The 12,298-nt window shown below is 42.7% G+C and overlaps 2 protein-coding genes across 2 annotated transcripts; one reads left to right on the forward strand and one right to left on the reverse strand.

Moving 5' to 3' along the window:
• The first annotated feature begins 127 nt into the window (after positions 1 to 127).
• Positions 128 to 6,787, forward strand: slc27a1a (solute carrier family 27 member 1a). The gene is made up of 13 exons (XM_034593808.1): positions 128 to 559; positions 1,392 to 1,559; positions 1,663 to 2,057; positions 2,679 to 2,846; positions 3,455 to 3,524; positions 3,612 to 3,703; positions 3,796 to 3,905; positions 4,021 to 4,230; positions 4,313 to 4,439; positions 4,775 to 4,912; positions 5,201 to 5,365; positions 5,505 to 5,651; positions 5,755 to 6,787. Exons 2-13 carry the CDS (start codon positions 1,393 to 1,395, stop codon positions 5,910 to 5,912), a joined length of 1,947 nt encoding a protein of 648 aa, XP_034449699.1. The 5' UTR covers positions 128 to 559; position 1,392; the 3' UTR covers positions 5,913 to 6,787.
• Positions 6,117 to 9,742, reverse strand: trim35-13 (tripartite motif containing 35-13). The gene is made up of 6 exons (XM_034593816.1): positions 9,076 to 9,742; positions 8,165 to 8,260; positions 7,836 to 8,066; positions 7,708 to 7,730; positions 7,498 to 7,616; positions 6,117 to 7,410 (listed from the first exon to the last, which is right to left on the reverse strand). Exons 1-6 carry the CDS (start codon positions 9,475 to 9,477, stop codon positions 6,872 to 6,874), a joined length of 1,410 nt encoding a protein of 469 aa, XP_034449707.1. The 5' UTR covers positions 9,478 to 9,742; the 3' UTR covers positions 6,117 to 6,871.
• Between the last annotated feature and the right edge of the window lie 2,556 nt (positions 9,743 to 12,298).

Genomic DNA, 12,298 nt, shown 5'->3' on the forward strand with positions numbered 1-12,298 from the left:
CGAGGCGGTCGTTAGTATTGTCCAATCCAAAAATGAGACCGGCTTAAGAAGCGTCGAGGTGAACCAATGGCGAAGCTGCTGGAGGACTCTCACTGCCGGGATGGGCGGTCCTTCTCTGACACAGACTCACTTCAACATGGAGTAAAGAGAACAGCCCGATGCTCTCAGCAGCTCACTCCTCTCACTCCCAGCTCGGTCAGTCCCGCTACCCGAGCACTAACCACACACTCCAGCCCACAGACGGCCGGCGGGAGTCTCCCAGTGTCGGTAGGTTGCACTCCTGAATGTAGCGTCCATTGCAAAACTGCTCAACAACAACAACAACCGCGCTGATTAGCATTGAACTGTGAAAAGTGCTCCTACGGTTATTTAAGTACCGGTCGGTGTGAAGTGGTCACGTCGGAGCTGTGTCCTCACGTGGCCCCCCCCGGTAAGCGGAGGACGAGCCCGGAACCTGTCGGTGCCCTCGGGGAGGAAACACAAACTTGAAGAACAAGTTGTGAGGAGCGTCGGGGTCAGTGGGTGAAGGGTGACATCGCCTCAGTGCATCCACTTGGAGGTAAGTCGAGGTTGTGTGGTGTAAGTCATCGATGCTAGGAACCTGCACTTAACTCGTGTGCATTAACTCTGGCGTTAACTAACATACGTATTATTTTACACAATACACACAGAAAATACAACAAAAGATAAGTGTAAGATCAGTCAGAATTTCCAGATGAATCCGATCAACAAGTGCTTACGACATCATTATATTCTATAGACAATCATAACAATATTTGGAAATAAATACATGATATATTAGGGTTGGGAATCACAGGGCAACTCACAGTAGGATTCGATACAATGATAATATGATGACACAGCGATAATCAATAAATTGGAAGGAAATCATGTAACGATACATCATGATAGGAGGAATACAAAATGCACGATTTTGTGTATTTATTCACTGCAATTTGTTCTGAGTTTCACAGAGTTTTTGACGCAAACTGAGATAGAACAATGTGTCTTAATGCCTCTTACGTCTTTAAGTAACTGTAATTTGTCAATGTCCACATGTGCCAACATTCCAATGTAAAATAGCCATAAACTGCAAAAAGTCAAATCTCTTTTTTTATATCTATCTAAATAAAATATTGATCATCTGGGTTCAAGAGAAGAGAAATGAAAGTCAAACTTTTCCCTTGCAATGCATATACATATTAAACTATACATATACAATAGTTAACTATTATGTGACTATTCTATAGTGCAATATAATAATTATAAGCAAGTAAGAAATATATTTCTTTTATGCACAGCCTGCTCTACAGTAATTCAATTCCCTGAGTGAAACCCATCACTTTTCCTCAAAGCTCATCTTTTCCTATTTCCTTTTCCTTCCTGCCAAGAATGCACAATGCAGCGAGTGTCTCAGCCTCTCTGGGGTCGATGGGACTGTTGCGTCTCTTTGGGGTGTCCTGGCCCTGGAGTCTCGCAGCAGGACTCGGAGTATACCTGGGCACCAGAAGCTGGAAATACTTCTATGTTGCAGCATGCACCGCCAAGAGAGACCTCATGTAAGTTGGATGTGAGAGGTTACGTTTCTGATGCTTGTGTTCCGATGTACATCCTCACTCATCCACCTTTCCCCTGATCTCCCTCCCCTCTCGCCCTCAACAGCGGCCTGTATGTGCTGTTCAGAGTGAAGCTGTCTCTGTGGCGTTACATGCGAAATGGAGCCAACATTCCTTCCATCTTCGCTCAGACAGTAAAACGTTACCCAAACAAACCAGCACTGATATACGAGGCGACAGGAGAAATGTGGACCTTCACCCAGCTTGACGAGCACTCCAACGCGGTGGCCCACTGGGCCAGAGGTCAGGGGTGGGTCTCCGGGGACGTGGTGGCCCTCTTCATGGAAAGCAGGCCGTTGCAGGTGGCACTGTGGCTGGGCTTGGCCAAGGTTGGGGTGGAGGCTGCACTCATCAACTTCAACCTGCGCCATGACTCCCTCCTGCACTGTATCGGGGTGTCGGGGTCACGGGCTATTGTGTTCGGAGCTGAGCTTGCAGATGGTAAGAATGTGTTCGGGCAGGAAAAGCCGATCACAGCGTTTTGTATTTAGTTTTTAATTCTTTATAAGTGGCAGCGTTTATTCTAAGCTGTTGTATTACACTATGATAACATAACAGTATATTATCATACCACTTATGACTATATTGCTGCTAGAGGCCAAAGTAAAACATTAATCAACCTCAGGGGAAATTTTATGTTTTGTGTGACATCATGTGAGGTGCATAACATTTCTGTCCGTGGTGTCACACTGTTAATATTCCGTCTCTGTGTGGACCATACACTGTGATGATAACCGTCTCAGACTTATCATTCGGTCAGAACATGCTCATCAGTGATCACAATGCTCGTGAAACTCTTTCTGCAACATCATTTTGTGAAGTTGGTTAACATTTGCTTCACCTTTCTTTGTGACAACACAAACACTTCCCTTTTAGTCCTTATAGTCTCTGGTCACTAAGATGTAGGGTTTATATTTATCAGTTGTCCAGGATTGGACATGGCTTCAGAACTTAGTTTGATTATTTTACCCACATTTCACCCACATTATTAGATACATGTTTAAAGTTTGTATTTATGAAAACCAACTGATCTGACTGACGCTCTCTCCTCTCCCTCTTTAGCCATGTTGGAAGTCAGTTCCTCCATCACCCAGTCTATGGTACGGTTTTCTACCGGAGACCTCAGTGCAGAACATGCAGCCTCTCTGGGAGCTCAACCTCTGGACCCAAATTTAGCCTCTGCATCCCGACATCCTCCTACACCTTGTGTTCCCCCTAAAGGCATGAGCGGTGAGTACCTTATCTCCTTACTGTATTTGAAACGTAATCTCTATGCTAATGAGTAGTTTCGTTTTACATAACCCTCTTCAAACAGAGTCCAAACCCTGTTTGGTTGATAACCTTTTTTTTTGCACTATTTTGAATTCCCAGGGATATGCCGTGCAGTAATTCATTTTCCTTTGTTGTCAAGTTTCTGATCTGAAATTGCTTCCCAGTAATTATTTAACTCAAACCTGGGGACGTGAATGCTTGGCTGTGCAGAACTTTGAGAGATATGAGTCATCTTTAATTCAGGACAGATAATGACAGTTTTCTCTGGACAGTAAAATCTGTCTGGAGGAAGGTATCAAGTATGATTGGTTAAGACGAGGGCCGTCTGAATAACAATGATACATCTGTCTCAGATTAACCAACATATGGTATAAGTCAGCATTTAGGGTGTGGGTCTAAGATATCCTCTACTTAACAGTTAAAATGTCTGTAGTGCCATGAAAAACTTTGGGTTCTGACTTTATTTTCTGTTCTGTCTTTCTTCGGGTTCACCAATGAAATCCCCTCAGTGAATGAAAAGCTGTACAGTTTGTAAATGTAATGCTCTGTTGCGTTCTCTTCTGCAGATCGTCTGTTTTATATCTACACCTCTGGCACCACGGGACTCCCCAAGGCCGCCATTGTGGTACACAGTCGGTATGTTTTCTTGAACAACTACTCAATAAATTTAAAAAAACACCCTCCACAGTTGTCATGATATACCTTTGTGTGTCCCCATGACAGTTACTACAGAATCGCTGCTTTTGGGTATTTCGCCTTCCGCATGCGCAAGGATGACATAATCTATGACTGCCTGCCTCTCTATCACTCAGCAGGTGAGTGAGGACAGCCTCCAGCTCTTAATGAATACGGTTTCCCCCCCCTCAATGCTTCCATCACTGACGTGTGAGCTTTCTCTTCTTGCCAGGCAACATCATGGGAGTCGGTCAGTGTCTGATCCATGGCCTCACTGTGGTGGTGAAAAAGAAATTCTCTGCCAGTCGTTTCTGGGAAGACTGCATCAAGTACAACTGCACTGTGAGAGCGTGTGCTTGGAAAATATTGGGAACTGCCATATATTATGAGATCAACAACTATAAAACATACATTTTTTACCTCTGCCACAATAACAAGTCTACTTCCCCTTTTGTAGGTGGTGCAGTATATCGGGGAAATCTGCCGCTACCTCCTGTCTCAGCCAGAGCGGCCGTCAGAAAAGGGCCACAAAGTGCGGCTAGCGGTGGGGAATGGGTTGCGCCCGAGTGTGTGGGAGGCCTTCACAGAACGTTTCAGGGTGGCGCAGATTGGCGAGTTCTACGGAGCGACGGAGTGCAACTGCAGCATTGCCAACATGGATGGCAAGGTCAGCAGTCTCCGTGTTTACTTGTGGGCTCACTGATCAAATGTGCAGTGGATCAAAGTTAAATTAATTTCTGTTCTGCCAGGTGGGAGCCTGTGGATTCAACAGTCGCATTCTCCCCAATGTGTACCCCATCCGTCTGGTGAGGGTAGACGAGGACAGCATGGAGCTAATTCGCGACAGCCGGGGCCTCTGTGTGCCTTGCCGCCCTGGTAACTAATACAATGATGGCTTTGCTGGATGTAGTATGTTATTGTTAAAGGAGACAATTTATGCTTTGGTAGTTTTTCTTTCTTGTTGTGTGTTATTTAGTATTTAATTGGTCTGCAAATTTACAAAAACAAGTGTTTGAGACAGAGGCTAAAAAGAGGAGCTGCAGCAATGGACAGTATGAGCGATGTGTTTTCTGAACATTAGAGCATGTAAAAAATAATTAACTAATAACCCAAATGGAAATTATAAGCCTTATTATATTTATAAGTATAATATGTCTCCTTCTCTTGAGTTGGTCCTCTGTAAGCACTCTGTCAAACTCCTTGTCTTGCAGGGGAGCCGGGGCTTCTGGTGGGTCGCATCAACCAGCAGGACCCATTACGAAGATTTGATGGTTACGCGAATCAGGATGCTACCAAGAAGAAGATAGCTCACAATGTGTTCAAGAAAAACGACTCTGCATATTTATCAGGTTGCCAATTCTTTGTATTCTTCAAAATGTATCTTTCTATTGCAGCAATATATTAGTTATATTGCATTATAACACTCAACATACAGTAGCTTGCTGTATGCATTTTCTTTTTAAATGCAAGGAGTCTTAAAAATGTTGAAGATAAAGATATTTATAGCTCCTAAATGTTGAAACTTGAAAACTTGATGCAACACTAGATTGCTTCCTTTGTCAGCGTGAGTTATATTAGGAGTACTAGTTTGTGATTGTGGACTAGACATAGAGTTTTTACTCATTTGTCTGCCTTAGGTGACGTGCTGGTGATGGATGACATGGGCTACATGTACTTCCGAGACCGCGGCGGAGACACATTCCGCTGGCGGGGAGAAAATGTCTCCACCACTGAGGTGGAGGGCATACTCAGCAGTCTTCTGGGTCAGACTGATGTGGCAGTGTATGGTGCAGCCGTGCCAGGTGATTGTTAACTTTGTTGTTTTCGGGTTTTAGCATCATATTTGGAACAGGAGTCTTTTACCTTTTGTCACATATTGATTTTGACTGTTTGCACTACTTGGTAACCATTTATCTCCACGTCTCTTATATCTTATTATAGGTGTGGAGGGTAAGGCAGGCATGGCTGCCATTGCAGATGCCACAGGGTGTTTCGACTGCAATGATTTCTTTCAGCAAGTCCAGCGTGCTCTTCCTCCGTATGCTCGACCCGTGTTCCTGCGAATCTCCCCAAATGTAGACACCACAGGTAAACTGTCCCATATCCCTCCTGAGTCCATACAACTATCAACCGTCACTGATGAGTTCATATCAATAAATCACAATCCGTCCATCTCCACATTCCTGCATAGGTACATTTAAAATTCAGAAGACCAGGCTGCAGAGGGAGGGATACGACCCACGTCTCACAACTGACCAGATCTACTTTTTGAACTCCAGAGCTGCGCGTTATGAGGCTATTGATGAGGAGCTATACAGTGCGATAGCGGAGGGAAGAATGTCTCTATGACGTGTCGGCCACAGCAGGGCAGTGAAGGTGCCTTGGTGAGACAGACGGTGGAGAGATGGAGAATAACAGGCATCGGCTGGTGTTGGGATCAGTCAGACCTGCCTGGATTTTAACTGCTCATGGAAGTTGAGAGAACTACTTACATAGAGAGAGCACTGTTACAGATGAAGTTTTAACACTGTATGAGGACAGGGCACAATGTGAGGGCATTTATTTCCTTTAATAACTTTTTAAAATATTAAAAGAACACCTCAAAAAGCACTTGAGCCTCAGCGGTTATAGAATGGGTGTCTCCCATAACCCGTTTGACATAGGAGCATGTTACAATAACATGATTAGGACTGCACGGGTAGTGTCAAGTCAAACTCTGTTACAGGGTATTTTACCCATGTTTGGAATATGCTGCAAGTTTATTTCTATGTAGGTTTAGGCAACACTTGAGAGTGAAGATACTTAACGGCCATGTGTTTGGATGAAACTCAAAAGACCAGACTTTAACATGCTGTACACTAGGCAACTAAATCCAACACTAACCATAGTCTTTTTAATGCAATGGAAAACTAATCTCAGATGTCATATTTGAGCCTCTGAACAACACTGGCTTGGGTTTGCAAATACACGTACTGTATGTGCCTTATATGAAACTCCACACCTGTTTCATGTTTTTCTTGGAAAAGAGTTCAAAAGAAATTGGAAAAAAATCACAGTAGTGATTGTGTGCCATGCAAACCCGAGTCACACATTGTTACTGTTATTTTATGTAATAAATCTTATCAATGTAGTAATATATGAGTGGTAGAGATTGTGACACTTTTTACAAGTTCAAATCATTCAGACTACATTTGTTTTAACGCAAATTAAAATATTTTAAACATGTCTTTGTTTCAGTCGTTCATTTGAGGTGCATTTACAGATTTCATGTGCTGTAAACTGAAATCATCTCCTTCCATAATGCTGAATTAATTGTCTGTTGACAAGGATATCCTGGTGTGTAGGACTCTCAGTGGATGCTCTTTGCAGGCACTGCAAAAGTAGGGAAAGGCTCTGGGTGTGATGACATCCATGAATGTGTAGAGAGGCGTTCTCTCTCCAGGGTCGTAAAAGGACACCTTGCCTCGGTCCATGTCTAAAACCACTTTGATTACTTCCGGCTTCTTAGTCATGGTCAGCGGCTCCCATGGTGCCGTGCAGGCCTTGTGCTCTCCGTTGCGAAAGCGAATAGTCCAGAACCCCTCCGCTGGTGTCAGCACGTGCTTCCCCTTCCTGTTGATGGAGTCGCTGGCGATTCCCACCACCCAGTAGGTGTTGTCCTTCACCTCCACCTCCCAGCTGTGGCGTCCAGAGGAGTAGCCCTCAGCGGCCAGCATCTCGGCACTGATGTCAAAGCGTTCTGGGTTGTCTGGCAGCTTGAAGATCTGGGTAGAGTTCTGCAACACTGTGAGATTCTCCGAGAGGATGAAGCAGCTGGCTGCTGTGTTGGGATCCAGAATCACAGGGTCTGGAAAAAGAGGAAAAGAAGTAGAAGTTACGAATGTGGCAAGGAAAGAGCTGACTAAGAACACATGACCTTGTTTGAGGAACTCACTGTATCTAACTATAGTCTTCATCTTCTCCCACACTTTGTACTTCAGTGAGCCCAAGTGCCTTGCCACATCAATCAGAGCACCAGAAATCCGTTGTGGGTCAAGGGACTTCCGCCAGGTTCTGAAAAAAATACGTTAGCAGTCAGTTGTTTAAATATTTTATTCAGAAAGAAAAGGTTTAACCAGATATTAGATGTGGTGATAACACTTACCTCCTTACAGTCTCCTTGTAATTCTAAAAACAAAGTGGACAAACTTCATGAATTCTTGTGCACGTGAATGTCAAACAATAGCGGGTTAAGATTTGTCACACCAGAGATCATGAAGCAGTATTTTCTACCTTAAGAAATGCGATATCGTGACAATTCATCTCCTGTTCCACTAATCTGATGGTGTTGGAGAGAGACGTCATTTCATTGTTCATCTCCTCGATTCTCTGGTTAATAATCAGATTCTTCTGAGCCTCCTCGACCTGTAAAGAGGAAAGTCTCGCAGCCTCCTGGTCTTTCAGGAAACGGTGGAGGGCTTCGAATTCTTCCCTCATCTGCGTTTCAGTGTGTTCAGCCTGGTTCTGCAAAAGAGAGATGATTGATGGGTAATCACCACCTCCACACTGACGCTCTCTGTGGTGCCCTTGGTAACATTTGGTGCTGATGGGACTCAAAGTACCTTAACGTGTTCGGCCATCTCCTCGCAGACCACTTTCGCCTTCTTGTACAGCTGCAACTTGTCTTTCAAAGGCACCAGAGCACTCTTCAGTTCCTCCTACAAAGTCAGTGACATGGCATTGACACTTAAAAACAAGGTCAGCATGGCCAGGCTGTCGGCACAATGTGGGGCTTTCAGCTGCCACATACTCTTCCACGACAGCATTCCGTGTAAATGCGAAGCTGAACAACACAGCGGCGACAAATCTGCGCTGAATGATCTAATGCCCTTCTCACATAAACAAAATCAAGCTCGTGCAGCTTAGAGTCCAGGTATGGACACATAAGGACAATGTTTACTCAAGGTGTCCCGGTTTGTGAGGACGGCAGGAGTAGAAGGAATGTCTCATCACAGAAACCTTGTGGGAGTCGAGTTTCAGTCCCGTCGGGACCACGGCAGCAACGACAAACCAAAAATATAAACCTAAAATTAGAAAGTTAATGAACTCGGCCAAACACCTTGGCACAAGTCAGCATTTCAGGCTTAGAGAAACATAAAGATAGTAATTAATCAAGTTAAGACACATTTTCTCAATTTTGTAAAGATGTAAATTATAAAAGTGTCAACTCTATTCATGTATTAATGGATAGATACTAGGATTTTATTTGTGAATTTGCAGAAAGAGTAAAAAGCAAATGTTCTCATTTCAATTTTAAGGCTCACTCACACTATTGTTGACCTTAGATACAAGTCTTCAAATTTAGCAAAGTGACATATCTCAATGAAAATGTAATTAACAATAACTCCAGCAGCAATCTGCAAGAAGAATTTTTTTGGTAACGCCAGGTTTCCAAAGTAGCTGATGTTGGTTAACAATGTACTGCCAAGGTGAAATATTGTGGAGAACACCCATGAGACTTTCACATGCCTACCTTACAGTCATGAGCACCTTCCCCAATAGGGTAAAGCCTGTGTCCGGCGTGTGCAGCTGCCTTCACGCACAACCCACAGATCGGCTCCAAATCCTCCAAACAGAACATGGTGAGCTTCTCCCCGTGCTCTTTACAAGCCTCTGGGTCGTTCTTGCTCCTGTCCTCCTTGAATGACACACAGGCCTTCTCCAGCACCGAGCTCACCACTATTTGCTCCATGGAGGAACGGCGCCAGCACAGAGGACAGTAGTGTGAATCCCCGGCGCCTTGTGTGTCCCAGCTGTCTTTCAGACAGGCTTTACAGAATCGGTGCCTGCAATTGAGAACCACTGGCTGGCTGAGAATATGTCCACAGATAGGACAGGAAAGGTCATCCTCCAGATGAGCACGACTGCTGGCCATTCTCACTCACAGTGTTTCGATGGCAAGGCGTGGATCCCAGGCCCCTCCCATGGCTCTGCACAGCTACCTCATTTTACCCTCAGAAATAAGTGTTAATGCTTTAGCTCCTCAAGTCATATCCCCTGTTATGATGCTTTGTTGAGCATGCACATTGCTCATTCTCAAATTAACACTACAGCTCAGAATAAAACCAACCGGGGTCACATGTAAGCGACTCTTTATCTGTGACACACCGAGGAAATATTAGCTTGGATAACCTGAGCATGACAGAGGATAGTGAGGTGACAGCGGAAGATTTGCACTCAGGAGGGACTTTAGATTTGAATCATGCCACAAACACCTCGGAGTTATTTGAGAAGACTGTTGAAACAGCCTGTCACAGTGTTATAAAGACTTTGCAGAGAAACAACCTCTAAAATAAGAGTCGGGGTGGACATATAAATAGACAGATCTGGACTGAAGTTATGTGAGCAGAGAAATATCCTCCTGCTGACAACTGGGACATTTATTTTCACAGATACGTTTAGCTTTGAGCAACAGCTTTTTAAGAACTGACGCATTGGTTATTTTAAAAACATGACACGCAAAGTCCCCAAAAAACTCTGAACACAGCTGACATTACTCAAGCAGTTTACCAATGACTATTTTCTCTAAAAAGCAGGATATTCCAACAGTAGCATTGTGAAGATTCATTTGTCAATTTCCGAAGTATTTAACAGTTCACTGACCTTGTTTGTCCTGTAATCCAGGACGTTGTGGTGGGACTCAGATTACCAGAATCAATGCTGCGTCAAAAATAGACCAAGAGCGTAGAGAGAGATAAGAGCCATGCAGAATATGATCCTGCCACAGGGAGACACTGTGTAGACCCGTGCTGCTTTAACTCTGGGGGTTTAATACACTGTATGTCATGTATTTAATCACACAGACAGGAATGTTACTGCTGTGTGTTGTATCGGTCGAACACACATTAGCTCATTGAGGATTTGTCCTATACATTTATAACAGCCTGCTTATTTAGAAATCATTATTCTGAAATGATAGAGACCTTCTGAAACATAATATCACATATAATATGGCAATGTAATAAAAAATAGTGAACATGACAAAACCGAAAAATCAGTTGGCTGATATCGTCTGATTTAAGCCTTTCACAGACATGTCATTACATTACATTTATATTCGCAAATATGCACAGATGTGAAAACGTTTATTTTACAGAATAGACAACGCAGAAAAGAGATGAGCATTTTTGTTAATATTTTATGCAAGAATGATCATTTCTCACTTTAAGTTCTATAAATTTGGTTGCAGTTGGGTTTTCTCTTATAATGTATGGTTACATTGTGAAATATCAAGCCTCAATCTCATGTCTTAACATCTTACTAATCATTGCCATTTTTTTATTATTTTAATATGTATATAATGGCATCAGAAATTCAAGATAATAAATATTTATTTGAAAAGTTTTTTTTAAATATCAAACACAGTTTAATGTAATTTTAATTTTGTGAATCGTTTGGAGCTTTTTAAACCTTTATACATAACAGTCATTTGTTGAACATGCAACAGTCGATTCCAACTTGTTGAGATGAAATTAATTGGGGAAAGACAGCTGGATGCTGTCTCTGTGTGTGTGCATGTGTGTGTGTGTGTAGACAGGCATCTCATTGAGATACAGAAGCAAACAGGGATAATGAGCAACTGAGAGTCGAATCATCTACAGTGCATACATCACAGATCCCCTGGGGAAGAGCAGGGAGTCCTTGGGAAACAGATGTTTTCTACAGCTGTTTCTGCAAAAAACTAAAGTTTCTTGGGTATAAGTTTTAATTTCCAACAAATTCTGTTAATGATAGCAGCTAAGAATATAACCATTATCCAGTAAATCATACAAACATTAATCTGGTCCTGTGTGTTCTGACTTTGTGGATTAACTTGTCTAGATCAACATATTTTGAAATATGCTCCACACTTTCAAAATGAGAAAGAAACATTAAACCTTGAAAGGTATTTTTTATTCAACTTACCTTACGATCCTTGAATGTGTCCTTTATGGGAAACGTGCTGTGATTCATGTAGCAGTGATCCGTGAAAGAGGCCAGATCAGCAGCACAGAGGAGAAACTGGGGTTTTCCATGTGCTTCAGATCACTTCTGTGGAAATCCAAGACTCTCAGTACAATCTTCAGCACCATGTTGTTTCCAGAACTGCTCCAAACAAGAGTTACAAAATCCTTTGAGGTACAAAAGTAGTTTAGAAAAGCAAACGGGCTACTGATGCAGCACAGGACCTCTTGACTAATAGGGTCTCGACCAGGGAGTAAGACCTATATTAACCATGTACAGTATGTGCCATGGGTGTTCAGCAACATATGGGCCAGCAGCCGATGAGTGATGACGAGAGACCAGGCTCCTCTAGTTTCACCACAGCTCAGCTCATTTTCAGACCAAGGTTTTCAACTGGAGAGGAGAAGTAAAACTTTACCGAAAAGTAAATCACATAGGCCAGATATGGAAGAGAGATATATAGTAGCTATATCGTATAATGAGCTACTTTACTATGCAGCAGTGAGCTCGACAATATTAATTCACATTGAGGCATTTAATCTGTATTTGAAATTATTTTTCTGACGTGTTTGCATATTAAGTTCAGTTTCCAAAGCTTTGACTTCAACTTCTTTCATTTCCAATTATGTAAAAACAATGATTCAGAAACACTGTTGCATTTGATTTTTATATAGTTTTATAATCAGTATAGTTACAATTTTACATTTACTGCAGTGACTTTTTTTTTTAAGGACTAGGAAACATTTAAACAG

The sequence above is a fragment of the Hippoglossus hippoglossus genome, chromosome 8 (genome assembly GCF_009819705.1).
Source record: "Hippoglossus hippoglossus isolate fHipHip1 chromosome 8, fHipHip1.pri, whole genome shotgun sequence".
NCBI classification, from domain to species: Eukaryota; Metazoa; Chordata; class Actinopteri; order Pleuronectiformes; family Pleuronectidae; genus Hippoglossus; species Hippoglossus hippoglossus.

Excerpts from the sequence above, each read along its gene's own strand:
- slc27a1a (XM_034593808.1), top strand. The coding sequence starts at position 1,393 with ATGCACAATGCAGCGAGTGTCTCAGCCTCTCTGGGGTCGATGGGACTG. Across the intron at positions 3,525-3,611 it reads GCCATTGTGGTACACAGTCG|TTACTACAGAATCGCTGCTT; the intron begins GTATGTTTTCTT and ends TCCCCATGACAG. Across the intron at positions 5,652-5,754 it reads CCCAAATGTAGACACCACAG|GTACATTTAAAATTCAGAAG; the intron begins GTAAACTGTCCC and ends ATTCCTGCATAG.
- trim35-13 (XM_034593816.1), bottom strand. The coding sequence starts at position 9,477 with ATGGCCAGCAGTCGTGCTCATCTGGAGGATGACCTTTCCTGTCCTATC. Across the intron at positions 8,067-8,164 it reads AGATGGCCGAACACGTTAAG|AACCAGGCTGAACACACTGA; the intron begins GTACTTTGAGTC and ends TCTCTTTTGCAG. Across the intron at positions 7,411-7,497 it reads GAAGACTATAGTTAGATACA|ACCCTGTGATTCTGGATCCC; the intron begins GTGAGTTCCTCA and ends CTCTTTTTCCAG.